We start from the raw sequence: 19,490 nt of genomic DNA, 5'->3' as shown, positions 1-19,490 counted from the left end.
ACATGAAATTCACAGCACATCAGCAGGTAAGACAGCTAAAAGTTGGATGAAACAGGGCTCTAAAACAGTGGCAGTTTTCAGCAGATGTCCTTACACAGGTAGATAGTAACTGCCTGTGAAGTGCCATTTGCAGGACCCTGGTTGGTAACCCACTGGGAGCTCTGCTGGGCCTGAAAGACCCGAGAAAACGATGCGTTTTGGCAAACGCCCCCCCGCTGTCACTATCAACAAGGGATTTCTCGACATTCTCTACACTGACTATGACGTTTTCCAGGTCTTCTGTAATTCTTGTGAGGCCTTAATCACATTGTCTGATGGGATATTACAGGAAATGTTTCACTCTGACATGCAGCGTCTTTGTAAACCTGACTGAAAACAGAACAGAAAAACCATTGTCCAAAAAAGATTTAAAATACAAATTTTGGTTTATGGTCTCAGACTCTTTCCAGTCCCTCAAGTGAATCTGTTCATGCAGACAGCAGCAGGCCCATGCGATGTCGTTGCCCTCAGCTTGTGCGCTGAGGTAGGAATCTGCTCCTGCAGTTTAGAGACAGTCTGGGAGTTTGCCTTGTCCTTCTTCATAAAAGAAAGTTTTGAAACTAGGAAAATTGCCAAGGTCAATGAAACCTAACTAGAAAATAGTCTGAACACCCAACTTGAGCTCCAGTGTTACCCTGACACACCAGTGAATGTTTGCAGTCATTCATCTGTTAGGCAATTAGCTATGGTTGTTTAGATGTTGCCAAGAATGCAGGGGCAGCTCTCATTAACCAAAAAAAGAAGATTACATAGTTTTGTTTACAACTGGCACTCAGGATACTCTTTAGAAAACAATCCATGAGGCGGTTTCTTGCAAAAAAACCCCACTGTTTGTAGTATTTTCAATGTTTTTTACACTTACTAAGCAATGTAATAATGGTAAACCTATACATGCAGCTCTGTGGTATGATAGGAGATCTCAGCTTGTAAAAAGTAGGAATTGGTAAGCCAACGCTCTCCATGAGACAGCATCCATCTGCACCTGGGATGGTGGGGCAGTCTGAACCATCTGCCACCAGAATGCCCAGCTTGTAAGTGAGAAGGCAGAGGCTTGTGTTTGATGTGTGCTCAAAGTACTACCAAAAGGAAAAATTTCACTGGAGTCAAATTAAAATCAAATGAAATCAAATAATTTCTTAGCTGGAAGCTAAGAACCTCTCCTGCTTTTGGTCAGCTGAACAGGAGAGATATATGTAGGTAAATATGGCATAGGCCAGGCAAGATGGTGTAGATAAAATACGTTGCAAAGATGTTCTGGTTCTGCCTCTTTCACAGAGTCTGTGAGGCTGTTGATGTGATTCCTGCTCATAGGAACTCAGCAGTCTAAATCTGAAAGATCAGCTTTATTTCTTCTCCATGCACCTCAGCAATGTCGGAGGCCACTGCAGCCACACTTATTTTGGAGAAGACACTGAGCTGCGGCTGTGGAACTGACTGTTGTCCAGGGTAGTTGACGCAGGGCTGTGGATCTGCTGACATAATGTTTCTGCTCTAATATGTGGGTTCCATATCATCATCTTGGTCACAACATTTTCTTTGTGTGCTGCAGCTGGAACTGGCCTGTAGTAACTTCAAAAGGAAAGGTGTTGCTTCTGCCACATCTGCAGCAGTGCTGTGTGCGAAGATGAAAAAGATTTTAAACATAGGGGGAGAAGGTTTGCAAGCGCCACAAATCCGGTGTCAAAAGCTGTCCGTTAGTGCCATCTTGTGGGCCCAGAGCCACCACCCTCCCCCCACCCCCACACCCCCGCAGCACCCCCCCAGCACCCTCCACACGGAAGAGGAAAAGCTGTTCCCACCAAGATGCAACACCAACTCACGCCATCCTGGCTTCTAGCACAAGGACCTTCCATCAGAGGACAACGCTGAAGCTACAAGAGATGTAAAAGGCGTGACACCCTACCTGAGGTCGGCTGAGCAAACAAGAAGTGTGTGTTGGGGAAAGGCACCAGTCCAGCACTCACCTGGGACTCTGGTCTTGTCTGACACATCTGGACAGAAACCAGGCTGCGAAGTCGGCACAAGGGGTGAGCAAGTAAACTGTCCACATGTCTAGCTACACCTGTGCAAGAGGATTTCTACCATCCCTCCAGAGGCACACTTCACTCCGAAAGGCTCATGTCCTCCTTAAGTGCCTGAAGCACCATGAGACACAGTATTACATGCAGGACACCAGTATGTGGCACCTTGCTCAGACTGGGGTATCTTTTAAAATGGGGTGCTGAGTGCGGGAGCTGGGAGGATCACAGCTTCTTTCCCCACCCCTAGGACCTACCCCAGGTTATTCTGCAGCCAGCAGCCTTTAAGTCAGAGGTGAGTGTGAAATATAGGCAGATGTGTGGGCAGGCAGATTGGTTTCTGGCCCAATTTGGCTGCTGGGGGTGAGGAGAAAGGAGACAGGAGAGAGACAAAGACGAAGTCAGCAATGGCAGCAGCAGGCCAGTTATCAAGAGTTATGCAGATGGAATAACGCTGCTGTCTTGGGAGATGCCTCTCATGTTTCCCCTGGGTGCTTGGTACCATCGTATCTCATGTCTAAGCCTGTGCAGATGGGAGGGAGGAGATGCAATGCAGAAGCTGAGGATGGGAGGACAGTGATGGAGGGTGAGGTGCAAAGGGATTGTATTGGGAAGCAAAATGCCTTGCCCACCTCAGTTCTGTTTAGATTTCTACACGTAGCCTTGAATTTTCTACATGGAGTTACATGACAGGATCCCGCAAATACTGAGACTAGCAGGGGTCTGATCCCCTACATTCAGTATTCTGTCTTGTGGTATGGCTGTCACTTTACCATTACTTTATTGCAATACTGTACATCTTAGAAATGGGTATCGTCTTGGGTTAAAGATGTTGAGAAACAATGAATCTACCACATCCCTTGGTGTGTTGTTTCAGTGGTCAAACACTTGCACAGTTAAAACCAGCTGCACCGTATTTCAGACCTCAGTGAGTCTAACTCTGCACTTCAGGTATTTGGTAACCTTGTGCCTGTGCTTATGATTTAACCTGCCTTTGCTAAGTTAAAGCACTGGTAACAGTCAAGAACCTTTTCTGTATGCAAGCCCAATATCAGTGCATTGCACAGTTAAATATCCTTCTGTATAACCACAGAACGACAGTAAGAGCTTCTAAAATCTCTCCAGGTACACTTGATGGAGGGGAACAGGGGGACAGGATGGGGGGATACCTTTTCTCAAATAAATTCTTTCTAACACTGTCAGTCCCCATGGTTACTCCTGTGGCTGAAATCTGTCCCTTCCTATCTACAGATATTATGATAGCCTCATGTCTTTGCCTGAATTTCCTTCAGTTCTTCTTACCCCTTATGTTCTCCTATTTCAGCTCTGTACTGTTCTCCCAGCTGCAGCTATAACATCTCACCTGGTTACCAGTTTTATAGAAAGCAATTGCTAGTGTTTTTACCTAATTTAAAAAGGTAACACAGAATCTGGATAAGTATTTATTTCCTTAATGAGAAGATGAGTTTGAGGAAAGTGAATCTAAACATATTGACTAAGTAAGCATTTTACACAAAGCACTCTTAACCCAGAGTATGTTACCAGCCTTGTAAATAACATGAAGTCAGCATGCAATGGGTGACAGATGTGGAGTAACTAAACTGTGCAGTTTCTTGGAAAATTTATGTACATTTTGACATTTGAAATGTTGCATTTGCATATGTGCTTACATTGTGAAGGCATCCCAACTGAAAGTCCTCAGTCCTTTGTAAGAGCTAAACTCCCACTGTGTTCTGTGCTACAGCAGGATCCAGTTTCAGTTCTATAGGGCATTCTTGTCTCTATTTTGTAGTAACATTTACATTTTACAGGACATTACACTCTAAATACTAACAACACAGTTACGACCTTCTTATTTTGGCAGATGTTTAATGACTTAAAATCTGGGTCTGTTTTTAGCGCTATTTAACATGCTTCAGCTTTCTAAGAGTACACATCTTTCACCTTACCAAAGTGCTAATTTAAAACCTTGAGTTTTGCTTGAGCAGAGTGTGTTGCATTGTGTCTATTACATAAAATTATATCCCTGTACAAGTAAGCAGGAATTAGAGCAAGGGGAAACTAATAAAGTGAATTTCATCAAATATATCAGGCCACCATTAATTTCCACAGAAACTAATTTTGTCTTTATTAATATATGGGCCTGCATTCACTTGAAGCAAAGTGCAGAATTTTGAATTTATTGCAGCTGAATGCAAGTATTTTGGCACAACAGGCAACTCCTATGATGATACAAGTTGATCAGGTAACAGAAGTATGAGAAAAAGTAGATTTATAGGTATCATCCTGGCACAAGGGGCTAGTACTCTCTTTTTACCAAAATTTAGTCCTTCTTCCCCATGAAGAGAATATAAAATCACTGAGCCTTTCAGCTACATTCCCATGTAGGAAAAGAGCTGGAAAAGTGAAATTGTATTTATATGTGTAAAGTTATAACTCCAAACATAAATAACAGGGTTACATTTGTTACATGAGTACAGAACTGCTGGATAAAAGTGCAGCTTCTTATATTAGTTGGGGAAGAACTGTAAATAACTTCATGAAAAGCACAATCCTTTACTAACCCTCTCATGGTATGGTCACTTCCCCAATGAATCCACTGCCAACAGTGAAATATGCACCTGCCAGTCCTAATACCATATGTCAGGATCTGTGCTAAGACATGTTAATTTAAGTGATTAAGGATTAACAACTTGGCCAACAGGTGCACCTTCATGTGGACTCTATCATTCAGCCAGGCATTCACTCAGAAAATGTCTCTTAATAAAGAACATTGATGAAAAAAGCAGACAGTAGCTTCATGCAGTTGGCAAGTCTCTTCCCTTTCTAAGTCATGTGGACCCAACTGATAGGGAATGCATGCACTGTGGATACAACAGCACCTACATTCTAATTGCAAATGTTTGGGATATGCAAAAAACTTCCAATGAGTACTGTCAGGATGGAATCTTCGATGTTCACTAGCAGACAACAGCCTTGGTCCTGATCTTGGATATACTAGCTTGAATGTGAAGCAATTTCTCTGATTAACATCATGGAGAATAGAACATGCCCTACAGCTGCTGGTTTTATTTAATAGTCAATGACTGTTCATCATTAACTTCAAAAGGAACAAAACTAGGCCAATAGCATTTTTCAAACCCTCCTCTTTGTGTGTTTGTATGATATCTTAAAGGAATACCTATGTACAGAGAAGAGTTCCTGTGCTGGAAAGTTGCTAGTTAACAAAGACCTGTTTATGTGAAAGATAGCCTAGCTGGCATGCTGTAATGCATACCCATTGTTATACATGTAATTATTGTAACTGGTCCAGTCATCTGCACACTGATATTCTTGATTAGATGGAATGTACGGATGATAAACTGTTTCTTTTCCCAAGAAATAAGATGGAGCAAGTCTCTGTAAAACAACAGCACTAAACTGGTATGTCAGCTTCCTTCGAATTTTAATTATTTCACCTGTTCTTCCATAATTCCTCAGTGCTCTGGCCATTTTCTGATATGTCATGACCTTGCGGTTTCCCTTTCTTTCTCCCCACAGCTCTGCAAGTTTCTCCTTGTTTTTGGAGACAAACTGGAAGACACCATTAGGCTTATCCACCCACTGGATGCAGTTTGCCATAGCTGGATCGTACAGGGACTCATGGAGGTACTCAAACAGTCGAAGTTTTTTTCTACCTATTAAGAAATAAAATTTAAAAGGTCAGCACAAAACTCTTACTTGTTTTAAAAGATGAGCATCTGTCATTTTCCTGGAAAAAATCTTACAGGTAAAAGTATAGGTAAACCTAGTACACTATTGCAAACAGAAGACCAACAATAGCAAATGGGATGATAGTTCTGAAACATGTACAGATCTGTGGTGACAAAAAGGGATTCAGTCCTTAGAATTTCAAGAGCAGGTTATTTGGGGTTCATGACAAATATCTGGTGACTTCAGTATGTGGTAGGTCTGAGAAACCACTTTCAACAGTCTTCAGACACATGCTGTGCAGATGCATGATCAAGGAATCCACACCAGGAAATTACATCCTCAGACAGTGCAGGAAAGAGGTTCTGGAAAGCCAATCTGAATGTTTTTTAATAAGTGCTTTCCCTCAGTAATCAAAACTCAAAGATTTTGAGATGACTCAGTTTTGTCACATTCGTTTCAGGAATGTTTTGAGGATGCAAGGTAGTCTCTGATGTAAGAAAGGATGAGCAGGAAGTGGGAAGAGCAAGCTAGTTTTGAACCATAAACCTCACCTAGTCCATAAGGAGCTAACCTTTTGGTACCCTGTAGTTTTCTAAAGATGTGCAGAAGTGTCAGCTTGCATTCCCATGCAGAATAAAGCAAGCTCAGTACAGCAGTATTTGTCGGTTACCTAAGTTCTTCTTCCCACAGGCTCAGCTCTCAAGTTTACCAGTGAGACTTATTTAGTTCTTGTGTATCTCTCTCTCTGAAGTACTTCTAGTTCCCTTCACAAAGCCAAGGGTGACCAAGAAGCTGCTGCAAGGAGGAAGAACTTAAGTTTATAAGACAAAGAGGAACATTTTGCAGAAAGGAGAGTCTATACAGAACAGCTTCCACTTTAATTAAAGTGGAAACAAGCAGCTGCACCTAAAGTTTATAAAGTCTTGTCTTGCATGGCTATTTTAAACTAGGAATGGGGGAAAAGTGACAGTTGCTAGGGAACACTGAGGTCAAGCCAAGACATCTGTTAGGGATGACAGTAATTCTGCATCTGGTGGTAAGCAAAGAGGAGAGAAGTGACTGTCAGACTAGGAAGAAGAAAAGCCTGAGATCAGAGGTACTTTCCAAAAAATTAATAAAGTTTCATTATCTAAATAAAAATTGGCCTGTGACTTGAAGTACATGTTCTGCTAGAAATACATATAGTATTGCCAAGGTGAGAAGATTAAAAGCAAACTGAAGGACACCGCCTGGTCACAATAAACACTTCTTAGCTGGTGACCTCCTTAGGTCCGCTCCAACCTGAATTATCCTATGAACCTATGAACCTCTGGCAGAAAAAATCAAATCAAGGGAAAATCCGCAGACTACTGTGGACTGAGTCTCTGCTGGAAAACACTAGTGTAGCCATGTCTGCAGCAGCAGCTGATTTCAGGCTGTCTGTTCTCTTAGTCCAGTTGTCATTTCTGCCCAAGCTTTTATTTCTAAACACATCATCTCTAGCTGATATCTTGGTTTGAGAGGGTTTATTTGCTCTTTTGTGTTAATGCAGCTATGTTTCTAGAGCCCAGCTGTTATCTCCAAAGTGCTACACAATGTGGATGCACCAGTCTGAGCTTGGGTTAGTGCACAGATCTTTGTACTGCACCTCATTGCACAGGTGTGTGGTGTTCATTACCAGGCCCTAAACATTGGTCTAACTAGTAGGCTAGCGTCTGCTGGTTTCTTATGTGATCACTAGAGAGAGGCAGGTTTCTGCAGAGTGTGTTTCAGAACATCTGCATTAGATTTCTATGCTGAATTGTCCTGAAGCAGCCAAATTCTCTCTGGGTGTGTCTAATTAAGATGCATTTCTGAAGTACCTGTCTTGATTGTCTCCACTCACCAAGCTTTAGTTCAGATCATGGAATGGTCTTGACGTGCATGAACTGGACTCCTTTCAGAGGAAACCTAACCAAAGATGCTTTCCAGAAGCTTATCTAAGCCACTGCAGATTTCAGAATTTGCAGCCAACCTAGAGATTGCCCTAAATAAACCCTTGTGAAACATTTTAAACACACTTTGGGTCCTCAGTAACGATTGTTTCATTTACAGATCCATTCCTAAAAGGCCACACTACTTACTAGTGTACAGAAAAACTCTCACGTCTCAATATGAAGCCAAGAGGACTAAATTTATTTAGGTATAGTGGAAATAGTCCCCAAATCACAGTTTCCAGCAGGTATATTGCCATGAACACAAAGAAACGCATAAGAGGAAACAAAAAAACCCCATAAGAGTAATCAGTCATTCTGAAAATTTATGCAGGATGGCCTTCTGGAAAAGATGATTGATAATAATGTAAAAGAAATATTAAATAGGAAATGAATTTTAACAGAGCAGTAACAACTGAAGGTGAATTCAGATACCGATATGTAAAATTCCTCAGTGCAACACTGGGTGAGACTTAGAAAAGCAACATTTCTGGATTCAAAGATTTTAATTTGTAATGATGAATTTCAAGTACTAGAAGTATAGAACTTAAAAGGAGAAGCTATTCTTCCCATCGACCTAAGGAATTTGTAGTAGTAGTAGTAGTAGCTATTAAGCAACAGAAACCACAGCGTTCAGCATCAATGGGGAGAGATACCAAAAACTGACACCGTGTGGTTAAAGTTGAGACATGGGGATTTCAAAAAGCAGCAAAATCAGGAAGCTACTCAAAAAGAACCCACAGTCAAAAGTAGGCACTACAGGTCAGAGGGGAAGCTGTGGAAATCTCATCTAGCAAAGTCATAGAAAGGATGCTGAGTGCCAAACAAAAAACGAAGAATGAATGCAATGAAAGAGTGAAGTACTATAATGACCAATGCCACCCAAAACATTCTTTGCAAAATACTCATTCAAGTAAAGTCAACCAAAAGGAGCACAAAAATAGCTAGATTTTTCTAGAAGTGTCAGAAGCTAAGAGGTAATGTGAAAAGTAAAAAAAGGCATAAAATCAAGTGCAAAAATAGTAATGTATGTGAAGAAAACCACTCCTTGTTGGACCACATGAAATAAAAGAAGTTATTAAAGTTGATAAAATGTTATTGATAGATAGATTTGCTTCTCTGCATCTGACTTTCAGATGATTTGGACTGAAACACCTCTTGTTTGGTTTCCCATGTACTAAACAAGAGGACAGAATAAGATAACAGATTTATCTTACCTTATGAGACTTAGCAGATAGGAATTGAACACTAGCAGTTGTATTCTAGTTACTATTAAATGTTAACTTATTTTTTCCTGTTACAAGTAAAAAAAAAAATAGGAAAAAGAGAAAGCATGATTTTCCAAGATATTTTTTAAAGTAACAGAATGTACATGTCAAGTTATGCTCTTACTACACACCTTTCCCTGCTTTTGGCTGGCCAGCAGCATGTACCACTTGGCTTTCTGGAGTATTCTGCAGAGTATGGTAGACAGTCTCATCTGCATAAAAATCCGCTGCACTGTTCTTCAAGAATTAAGACAACAAAGAGTTACTAATAGAGTACATTCTCTGAGCAAAAAGAAACTTGTAGTAATGACTGGCACGAAGCCTTCAAATGCAACTTTTTGTCACCTCACCCCAGAAGACTTCTCTCAGCTCCCAAGGCATGCAGTGTACCAGTAACAAGCAGCACTAATTGATGCCCCGTGGGAAGGGCTGCCCACCAGGGGAGACTTTAGAGGGAAAACAGAGTAACTGCCTCACTCTGAACCTTTAACCCTTCTGTTGGAAACAGAGGAGGAACAGTGGACTCTTGTTTCCAGAGTCAGTAAAAGACAAAGACCAACTGGGCAGTGGCCCCTACAGATTCTGTGGTTTCTGTGTCATGTTGTCGCTAATCTGCTGGTTGAAAATGGGCTTTTGTGGAATCTATTTACCAGAAATTATCTCCCCTGCAATATTCATGTCCCATCACTCCTGAAGGCCACACTCCCAGTGCTTTAAAGAATGAATATGGACTCTTCAGGCTGAAGCTGAGCTCAGAGTCAAGATAATGCTGGTCTTCCCAGTACTCTTAAAGCAAATTGCTGTTGAAGAAACCAAAGGCATGGCACTTTCTCCCAGCAGCAGAAGCTATGTGGAGGCTGAAAGCTGTTCTCTGCCTGTTCCCAGGCAACAGAGAGAAGCCCTTTTCCCTATTGTACTGGTAGGTTTGTTAGCTGGCACGTTACATGATGAGCCACAGAAGAGCACCAGAAGCAAACAGATAAGGTGACTCCTATAAAAAGACTACTAAACTTGTTTTGCAAATATTTCCCAAGGCAGTTTCATCTGATTCATGCCTGGCCAGTCCGAATTTCTGTTAGAGTTAGCATAATGATTCCTATTAGAAATCACAAATGGGCAGCCAATTTTCCATTTAAGTTTGACTGTTCACTTACAACCACATTTCTCCAGCTATATCCTTGGTCCTCTGTAGATGGTGCTGCAGAGTAGCTGGGACTTGCTCGGAGGTGGTGGTGATGGTTGATGACAGTCACGCAATTTTTATAACCTGAGAATTAGTAGGATGGAGCAAAAAGTGAGTAAAAGGGAGAGAAGTCTAAAATGCTGCTGGGTCTGTCAAAAAGCATTTATTCTGTGGCTGTCTTCTAGATAATAAAGTCTCCAGAGCCACAGTGTTTCATAACAGCAGGTTATCCAATATATTCTGTACTGTTACTACTTGCTAATCAAACCCTTGGCCTGGTGGTTTTGTTTTTTGAGGTTGCTTTTTTTTGTTGTTGGTTTTCATAATAAAAACATTTCTTAAGATAAAATGTCAAATTTTTTGTAGTATCGTGAAATAGTTTGGTTGATAGAAAAAGGAGGGCCTAAGAGATCACCAAACATAATGAACAGGATCATTACAGACTACTATAATACATGTATTAGAAAGGAAAAGGGAATGTCACGCAGCTCTGCAGGCCATTGGTACAATGCAAGTCAAAGTCTCCAATCGTGAATGAAGTGAAGGAGCATCAGAGCACCTGCAGTCCCTGAAAAAATGACACAGAAAGAACCCAAGGCCTCAGGGTGTTTAAAAGAAGCACAGAACACTGGGCTGAGGCACTTGCAATAAATTACACACTGCAGTTGGTCAGCAGATTTTGGAGGGTCCACCTATTGCAAGTGGAAATGTGGGGGCAGCTGTGGGACATACTAAACACTGAGTTTCGGGTGTTTAATACCACTCTCCATCAGCCCTAACAACAGATACAGGCAAGAACATTGCAAGTAAATGTATGTAGTGGGTGCTTCAGCATGTGTAAATTACCAGTGCAGTGGAGTCAAAACTCTATTAACAACAGCTGAAGATATAGCCCAATTGGTCTTATTTACATTTTAGTAAATAATAGATAATATGTAAATAAACTTCCTCATATGAAATGCATTCCACAGAAAAGAGAGCGGATATTTTGTTCTGGACTCAGTGATGTAGCCTCCTATTTTCCCTTTCTTCCATTTCTATTCACAGTGTAAAAACACCAAAGAGAGATTTTAAATTTTATACTAATTTAACTGCCAAAACCTTGCCTGAACTGGAACAATTTACAGCTTGCCTGTATTTTAAGCTTTTTAAAGTATAAAAGTCTTGAAGCCAAGAAAAACACTTTTCCATTAATTTTCCAAACTCAAACTATCATTTCTGCATAAAAATATTTTAAATCTATATTTTAATGTAAAAAAAGTAATTGTGGATATTAATTTCACCTGTTGGACTCTTGGTCTTTTTTTTGTTTGGGGTTTCCCCACACAGACACACTGGAATTCATTATATGAGTTTATTCACAGCATAACAGAAGGACATTTTTTAATTAAAACTGGAAAATGGCTGTTGCGCTATGGTCCTATATTCTGTCATTATAGGAAATCTGAGCTCAATGCACCTAGGCTAGTACTGGGGGGAAGGCAGAGGGCAACTGTCCAACAGTTCCCCTGTGCTATGACATGGAATATGCACGCCGCACTGGGCAGTACTAATGGAGGGGTGGAAACCCTCCAAATATTCTTCCCCCTTTCCATCCTCCCATCATAACCCTCTGCTGTCCATTATTCCACCTCTGGGAATCCCACCTACGTACTTCAAGATGTAGTTTCCTGTAAAAATAAAAAGTGGTAAATGAAATGGAATAACAGTCTTCTTTACCTGTTGAATACTGCATTTGTCTGTCAGAGTGCTGCTGCAGTACTTCTAGCGCATCCTCGAAAGCCTGGCCCAGTACGTCTTGGTCAGGAAAACTCTGCAAGAACATTTTTCTGTCAGGAGCCAGAAAAGATCAGGCTGGTTCTTTCAACATTGTCAGTCGGAAAATCCCAAATCAATACAGTCATGACATAGAATATACATCCTTCTGGAATATGTATTTTTCAGACATTGAGGCATTACCATAATAGTTTACTATTATGAGAAAGTTCTCGCTCCTTTGAGAAGTCTCTTTGAGGTCGTAGGACAACTCACACGGGTAACATTACTCACTTGTGCAAATGTTTCCAGGTTCGTTTCCTTAATTTGCAGCAGAAGTTTACATAAAGGGTGTTACTGCTATTAGAGTGTTTTATAGTATGTAATACAGAGGTACATATCACTTGTGTAACATGATTTATGAAGCCAAAGTTATCATTCATTGATATGACATGAAATTATTATGCACAAGTTATGAAGTGGTTATGCAGGGAAAATGCTATACTATGCCAGTATAGGAAACCAAGTGTGGGCTTTCAGAAAACTGCTCCTTATAATTTTGGAACATCTTGTTCTAAAAAGCTAAAAAATCCCCCCAAATCTGAGTTTGACTTGAGTTTTCTGTAGCATGTTTGAAGTACTCAATAGTGAAAGAGAATAAAGGCAGTGTAGACTTACCATTATTTAGATAACAAAACTTGAATCCTGTTTAAAATAAAGAGTATTTTTAAAATTGTATTTTTCAAAATAAACAGTAACTCTCTCATTATAAATAAAATTAACTAAATGAAATAACTCTATTATTTCCAGCGATGAGATCAAACATATTTAATAACAGAGTTAAAAGTAATTTAAGATTAGAAAGTGGTATTTTAATGAAATTCAATACTTGCAACATTGTATTTTGTTTTTTTAAATTCATGCTTTTTTCATTACCCTGGTATCCAGTTTCATTAATACTGTAACTTTTATATTATTATCCACATAATTGTAAACACATTTTTTAAAGACATTATGAACTGAAAATGTGTTATTGCTGATATTCAGCCTAATTAGCACAAGTACTAATTTTGCAAATAAAATACTGACCTGAATTAAACACAAGAGTTTAAGCCCCTTTGGTTTGCAGACCCAGTTGAAACAACTCAGGGTGTTTTCATAATGCAGATCAGACTATGGCTGTATATGGATATATATGAGCTCTCCGACTAATTGTGAGTTCCAGAAGCAAATTTGATTGTTAATAAACAGTGAAAATTGACAGACTTTCAGCTAGTTTAACATGGATTATACTTTACATACAACATTACTCAGAAACAATTCCTTAGTACTTCCTTTTTATTTATATTTATTAGTTTACAATAATCAGGTTTTGTTGCCTTGCATGTTTTTTTCCTGTTCTCATTGACATTATTATGTCAAAATTGTAAATATAATAATCAATGTATCAGTATTTTACTTATTAAATGTTTACAATCTCTTGAAAATACTGGACATTTTGGCAGTGATTTCAGCAGATGTGAGATCGCTTTCTGTGTGGATGCTTTAAAATGTAGAGGAGAGACATGACACATAAATATACATGAGGAAGAATTTTATCCAGGACTAACCATGAATGTGCTAACCTGGTAATTACACCTCAGCTAAGTATGTTAAAAAGTACTGTCAAAATTTGTAAGTTTATTTAAATCTTGATGACCAAAAGTATATGGTGAAATCCTGGTGATTCAGTAAACTGAACTTACTGAAGTTGATGGGATTTTTCTCTTGGACTCCAGTGCAGCAAGTACATCAATAAACTGATCTAATTTTATTCTAAAATCAGAATGAGCCACATTAATCCTTTAGGTGCAATGGTGGCCACAGATTCTTGGGGTATAGAGCTATAGGAATTAAAGATATGCATCTCCTTTGTAGAGATCCTTGTATAGTGTTCCCCTAATTTTAAATAATTCACTTTCCTTTGTCTAGCTCCAAGTTCCAAACTAATACTTCGTAATCTTGATGGCACATCTGCAGTCACTGATGATGCCTTTCAAAGACTAAAATGTGCAAGTATTGGCAAGGTACTGTTGAACGGTCATACCATTTACACAGCTGAAATCATACTCCCAGAAAAAAAAAAAAAAAGTCACACTTTAAATAAGTTAAAACAAAAGTCTGTACACTTACCTAGAATTTCAGCTCCACATGCAAGTCAAGAATCTGTCTGGTTTCATAAATAAAGACTGAGCTCCCACAGCAATAGGCTCTCAAAGGGGCTGCATTAAATAGCTGATTTTAGGGAAGTGTTTGGGCTAGGGTTTTTTTGAGAATAAAGGTATAGTAAACTGCTAGCATGGCCCTTCATTCTGCACAAAAGAGGGTGATTTATACCGACGTAAAATAAAATTAAATGTTTTAACTGGTTTCAAGAACATGCAGTTTCTAAGCACTGGGAGAGATTCGTTTTATCTGTGGCACATCCTAACAAATCTGTCACTGGTATGGTATGTCTACAGCAAAAACCTACAACCTTCATCTGTCCCACGTAGACTGCAGTGGATTTTGAGATTTCATCTGAACCTCCTGCTTAGCTCAGTGTAAGAAACAGACCAAACTAGACCTCAAAATCAGAGTTTCAGGGAATTTCACAACTTTGCTTCAAAGCTCATGTTTGTAGCCCAGGCCCAGCTCTAAAGATTTACTAAAGCATTCAGTACAGATTCAGACAAGCTGTAGTTGCTGATCTGCTGCACGCTTTCTGAGCAGCTACAAGCCATGATGTTGTATCCTACAGGATGAGAACTCTGTGTTTTTCAGTATAAAACTTATTGCTGACATAATCTATCCTGTGCCATAGCTCCTTGCAGCCAAGTCTTTCAGAGGCACATTTTATGAAATTTCCTCAGCATTTGCCATGAAACTGCTGTAAAATACTCATCACTTCTTACAATGAAGAACCATAGTCAAGAACTAGCCTGGCTATGAATGCTGAGTGGAAGCAATTTGAAGACAATGTTAACATCAACCATTTCTGCTCGTTTCAGATGCAAGCTGCCTTTCAAAAATTTGCACCACAAAGTTTCAGAATATCTTTTTAGTGAAAAATATTAATACATGTATGTGGTTTTTTAACTGTTAGTTCCATTTTGTAGCACTTCTCTGGCGTGACTTGGTTTTAAGAGCAACTGTGCTCTTAAACACCAAATTGTGATTCAGTGCTGGATTTCAGGCCAAAATAGGATTGCACAATTATCTTCCTTTGCACATACAGTTAACTTTACTGGGCAACATGGAAAAGCATAGATTTCATGCTTCAGTTCTTTCCTGAAGTAGAAGTATATATTGGATTTAAAATTATGAATGAATTTAAAGATTCGTCCTGGGTTCCTCCCCTGTAAATGATGTCCTAATAGGCCCTCTGATGATGCAATCTGATGTGCCTAGTCCTACACCTTTGTTTGAAGCTGGGCAGTTACTGTTCTGGCGTCCTGTGCTCCCCATCATCCTGATCATAAAACTGTCAGGGTGGCCCCTGCAGAGGAGGTCAGGGCTGTCCTGTGCTGGTCACAGCCAATTTCAGCTGGCTCTGCAACGGACCCACCATGTGCCAAAGTGGAACCCATCAGCCACATGTGCGGCGCCTCTGTGAAGACATACTGAAGAAAAGGCAGAAAGTGCCAAAGAGGAGGAGACAAACCTGGGAGGGAACACCAGAGGGGACAAGGAGGGAACAAGAGAACAAGGATAGAAACAAGGGAATGAGGGGACAAGGTCAGAGGAGTTGGAGGTGCTCCATGACTGAGCAGGCACACCCCCAAAGGGACTGTGGACCACAGAGGGGCCATGCTGGAGCAGAGGAAATAAGTAAGAAGGAAACAGCAGTGAAAGAAAAGGGTGAGAAACGAGAGGCAGAAAGAAACCACTCTGTCCTGACCCCAACCCCCTGTGCCACTCATCACCTCACCAAAGGGACTGGGTGTAACCTGTGGAGATAACAAGAGGGGAGGAGCTGTGTCTGGAGTGCAGTTGAGCCTGGGAAAGAGGAAGGAAAGATATTTTAATGTTTGTCTTCTTTGCTTCCCAACATCCGAATCAGCAACTAAATATATTATGGCAATAAGTTATGTTAAATTCCCAAAGTTTGTGAGCAGTTATGTGGGTGTGTGGCTACTTGGGACCAACATACCCCAGTAGTAAAAAAGGGTGAAGGTTGAGAGATTAAAGCTAATGGTTTTAACACCATTAAAATATCAATCTTCCTAAATCTAATTGCTCAATCAGAATATTCTCATTTCAAATAAGAGGCTACACCATAAGATAGGCCCGCAAAAGGTTGCAAAGGAAATGGGAAGGTACCATGTGTAGCACAAACACACAACATAAAACCAAGAGCAAATGCTGTCTTACAGGGTGGATTTAAACTCTGTAACCCATTTGTATATTGCATCTTTGGCCCATCACAAGCTCAGAGCGAGGGCCCAGGCTACCTTCCTGGGAAACCTGTAAGGGTTCAGCAGAGGCAGAGTAAGCTAACTGAGGACTGAGTGTCAGCTAACACTGACTGCTCACTCCTCAACAAATCATAGTACAGCCAAGGCAGGCAGCATGTTGGCCTCTACCAAGAAATGTTATTACAGAAAAAAGCCTGCTTTGATTTTTGCATTGGATCGGAAGAGGGATTCCAGATACAAGCCTGAGAAAGAAAGCTTACTATTCATATTTTAATATCTCAAACAATTGATGTGCCTGATATCAGAATTTGAATATCAGTTAGAAACCACAACATCAAGCTCTTCTTATTCCTTCATGTTTTAAAAATAAATTTAAACAACAGATCGATTGTTTAAACTTCAGAACTTTCATCCTTGCTTGGCAGTCAAAGCTAGCTCATTGTAATGGTACAGAAGAAACATTTTCACCTCTCTGAATAAAAACCCAGACCTAAATAATGCATTACAGCACTTGTCAGAGGGCTTGAGAAAGCCTAAAGACTCATTCATGAGGCATTGTTCAAATGTAGAATAAATAACAGCCTCTTCCTTCCTAAAGGAATGTAAAGCTTGAAATGGCAAGTTTTCTCACCAGGCATTTTTAGATTTCTCAGATTTCTTTCAATGTCAGACAATTTGTAACTGCCCAAATAGCACAGATAGGCCACTAACAATAGAAGGCACTTCACAGAAAAAACCCAACTTGTTGTAGAAATGATTCTGTCATGGGGAGTCATTTGCCCATGCATAACAGACTGCCTACCAGCTCAACAGTATCCAGAAATCAGAAGCTGTTGAATGTGACAGCCACAGAGAGCTTCTGTGCTTACATACTTGTTCTGGCCTTTGGCAGACCCCTTTGCCACCCCTTTTCTGGCCACACAGCTCTGCAATAATCTTTGTCCTAAATCTTCATAGGTGTAGGTTAACAATAATTACAGAACCATAGACGCTGTCCTCCTGAAAGTGAAAGGGTTGAAAGATCACATGGGCTCACCCCCTGAGTCTAATCATGTTGACCAGTGAACTTTCAAATCTCTGCCATTATGGTGCTTCTCATCCACTCCGTTCAAGGTTCAAAAGAAACTGGGAAGATTCTTGCAGCAAGGATGCAGCCTTTTCTCTGCACACACAAAAACAGGGTTCAGCACACAGAGAGCTCTCTTCTTTTAAATGTAGAGTGCAGTGATAATCCAGGTGTGAGTGTTTTGCAGTAAGAAGTCTGCAGTCTGAACTTCAAATAAGTGGGCTCACAAAATGCCTGAATTCACATTCCCAGCCCTGGAATACAACAAAACTCTCCTTAAAAAACATCCCAAACGTCAAACAAACACAAAAAGGAAATAGATACTGCTTAGTACTAGCCTAAATACTATTGTTTACCATGATTTTTGCCAGATAATTTAATGTAGAGTACATACAGAAAAAAATCTGAGAGGAACATAAAAACCAAAACCACAGTTATGGCATCGTATCAATTATAGCATTGTATCATACAAGCAAATCAGATGTTGAAACTGGATCTGATGATTCCATTTGTGTTGGGGGACTTTAGTCTACTCATTTCAACAAACATGATTGTTTATTCAGATACCAGAAGATGAGGATATATCATAAGTTAAAACTTTTTACTTGCTTTAGAAATCATTCTACAAATAGCAAACTCTCTGAAATGCAAAATATAGGTTTTATTGTAATTGGTAGAGTGTTAGTATTAGTTACTTAGCTGGCAGAAATTGGTATAGAGCCACCAAAGCCAAAGGATCACTGATATTTTCTACAAACAGAGGTTCTGGCTTATAGTTGACACTAGTATTATTTTCAGTACAGTAAGGGGAAACATGCTGTGCCAGCACTTCGGTTGCATATTCTTCCCTGACTTCCTGATTTGTTTTAATTCTTTGGCTACCTTATAACGCATTACAGTTGGTTAAACAGAAAAAGTGGCACTTTTACAGGGCAATGTTTTTTCAAAAAGAGCTTTTTCCAACCATTACCTCCAAATACATCTTAAGTATGAAGCTTTTTCTTTTCTTAGGAAAGAAAAAAGATATTGAAAATGGCTTAGGAAGTGAATTTGAAGCCTAAAATGAGAGATTATTTCAGACTCATTTCCTTACCTTTGAATATCACATTGGGTTTCCCATCTGAGATTCCTATTTTAAATTTTTATATTGCTTTAGGATATTTTGCTTTTTAAACACTTTAATCCTTTTAGAGTTAATAGTATTCTGCAATTCAAAGGTCCAAAGAAAAAACGTCTTGATATTTCTTAAGAAGATACTCTCTACTTTCAGACTATTTCAGAATTAAATATGATTATCATAATGTAAAGGACATAAATGGAACCACTGATGTTTGAATTTTAATGCTTTTCTGCTTTAAGAACTTATGATCCAACCTTAAAATAAACATTTACTTGGCTAATTTTACATCTGTAACATATTCCACTTAGAACCATTGAATAATTACAGGCATAAAATTAGGTATTTGGATAAATCATTGCAGAGGTTAGGTCAAATCATGTGATTACCTGTTTTGGGGCCTAAAAAGAGAAGTGGCTCATGTAGGCTGAACCTGCATGAGTGGACAGATGATCTCCCCCCACTTTACAACCAGACCCAATATATGGGTCCAGTTGTCCATGTCAGTAGGGCTTCTCAGGAAGCTTCTTCTTTGTCTCCATATAACCAAAGGAAGTGACTTTCTTCTGGGAAGCCCCGTGAAGACAGAAAACCAGAAACCACAACAGAAGCACAAGGAACTAATAACAAAAAGTGCATTGGGAAAAAAATACCCAACCCTGACTAAAAGAAGATTTTAAAGTGAAAGAGGATATAACTAATTCATGTATAGGTATAATGAATACTCCCTTGAATATTAGGATAGCTAAAACATCCAAAAGTCAATAATACTTCAGTGGAAAACTACCAGAGCAAGACAGGAATAATAATAATAATATGGAAGTATTTAATAAAAACAGGAATGGGTAAAGACTGTCATTAAGAGGTGAGCTTGATAAAGGGTGAAAAAGTAAGTTTTTTACTTAAAGAGAAAGCATTTAGAAAGAAGAACGTGATATTTTAATAGACCTTAATGGTGAAACT

At 39.6% G+C, this 19,490-nt stretch overlaps 2 protein-coding genes across 2 annotated transcripts in view; both read right to left on the bottom strand.

Annotated features, from left to right (window-relative positions):
• Positions 1-9,212, bottom strand: part of MYBPC1 (myosin binding protein C1) — a 122,726-nt gene extending 113,514 nt beyond the window's left edge. The window contains exon 1 of the mRNA XM_080393565.1: positions 9,102-9,212. The gene's annotated coding sequence lies outside the window, so the exon portion shown is untranslated. The remainder of the gene's footprint in view (positions 1-9,101) is intronic.
• SPIC (Spi-C transcription factor) lies at positions 5,310-17,664 on the bottom strand (the record flags this gene model as incomplete). Its single annotated transcript, XM_080391620.1, has 8 exons — positions 14,081-17,664; positions 12,587-12,613; positions 11,873-11,966; positions 10,125-10,237; positions 9,977-10,042; positions 9,095-9,207; positions 8,236-8,309; positions 5,310-5,734 (listed from the first exon to the last, which is right to left on the bottom strand). The coding sequence occupies exons 2-8, from the start codon at positions 12,587-12,589 to the stop codon at positions 5,310-5,312; spliced, it is 888 nt and encodes a 295-aa protein (XP_080247746.1). The 5' UTR covers positions 12,590-12,613; positions 14,081-17,664.
• Between the last annotated feature and the right edge of the window lie 1,826 nt (positions 17,665-19,490).

This window comes from Falco punctatus (genome assembly GCF_963210335.1).
Source record: "Falco punctatus genome assembly, chromosome: 6".
Classification (NCBI taxonomy): Eukaryota; Metazoa; Chordata; class Aves; order Falconiformes; family Falconidae; genus Falco; species Falco punctatus.
Note: the sequence above shows the minus strand (reverse complement) of the source record. Positions and strands in the feature narration are given on the sequence as shown.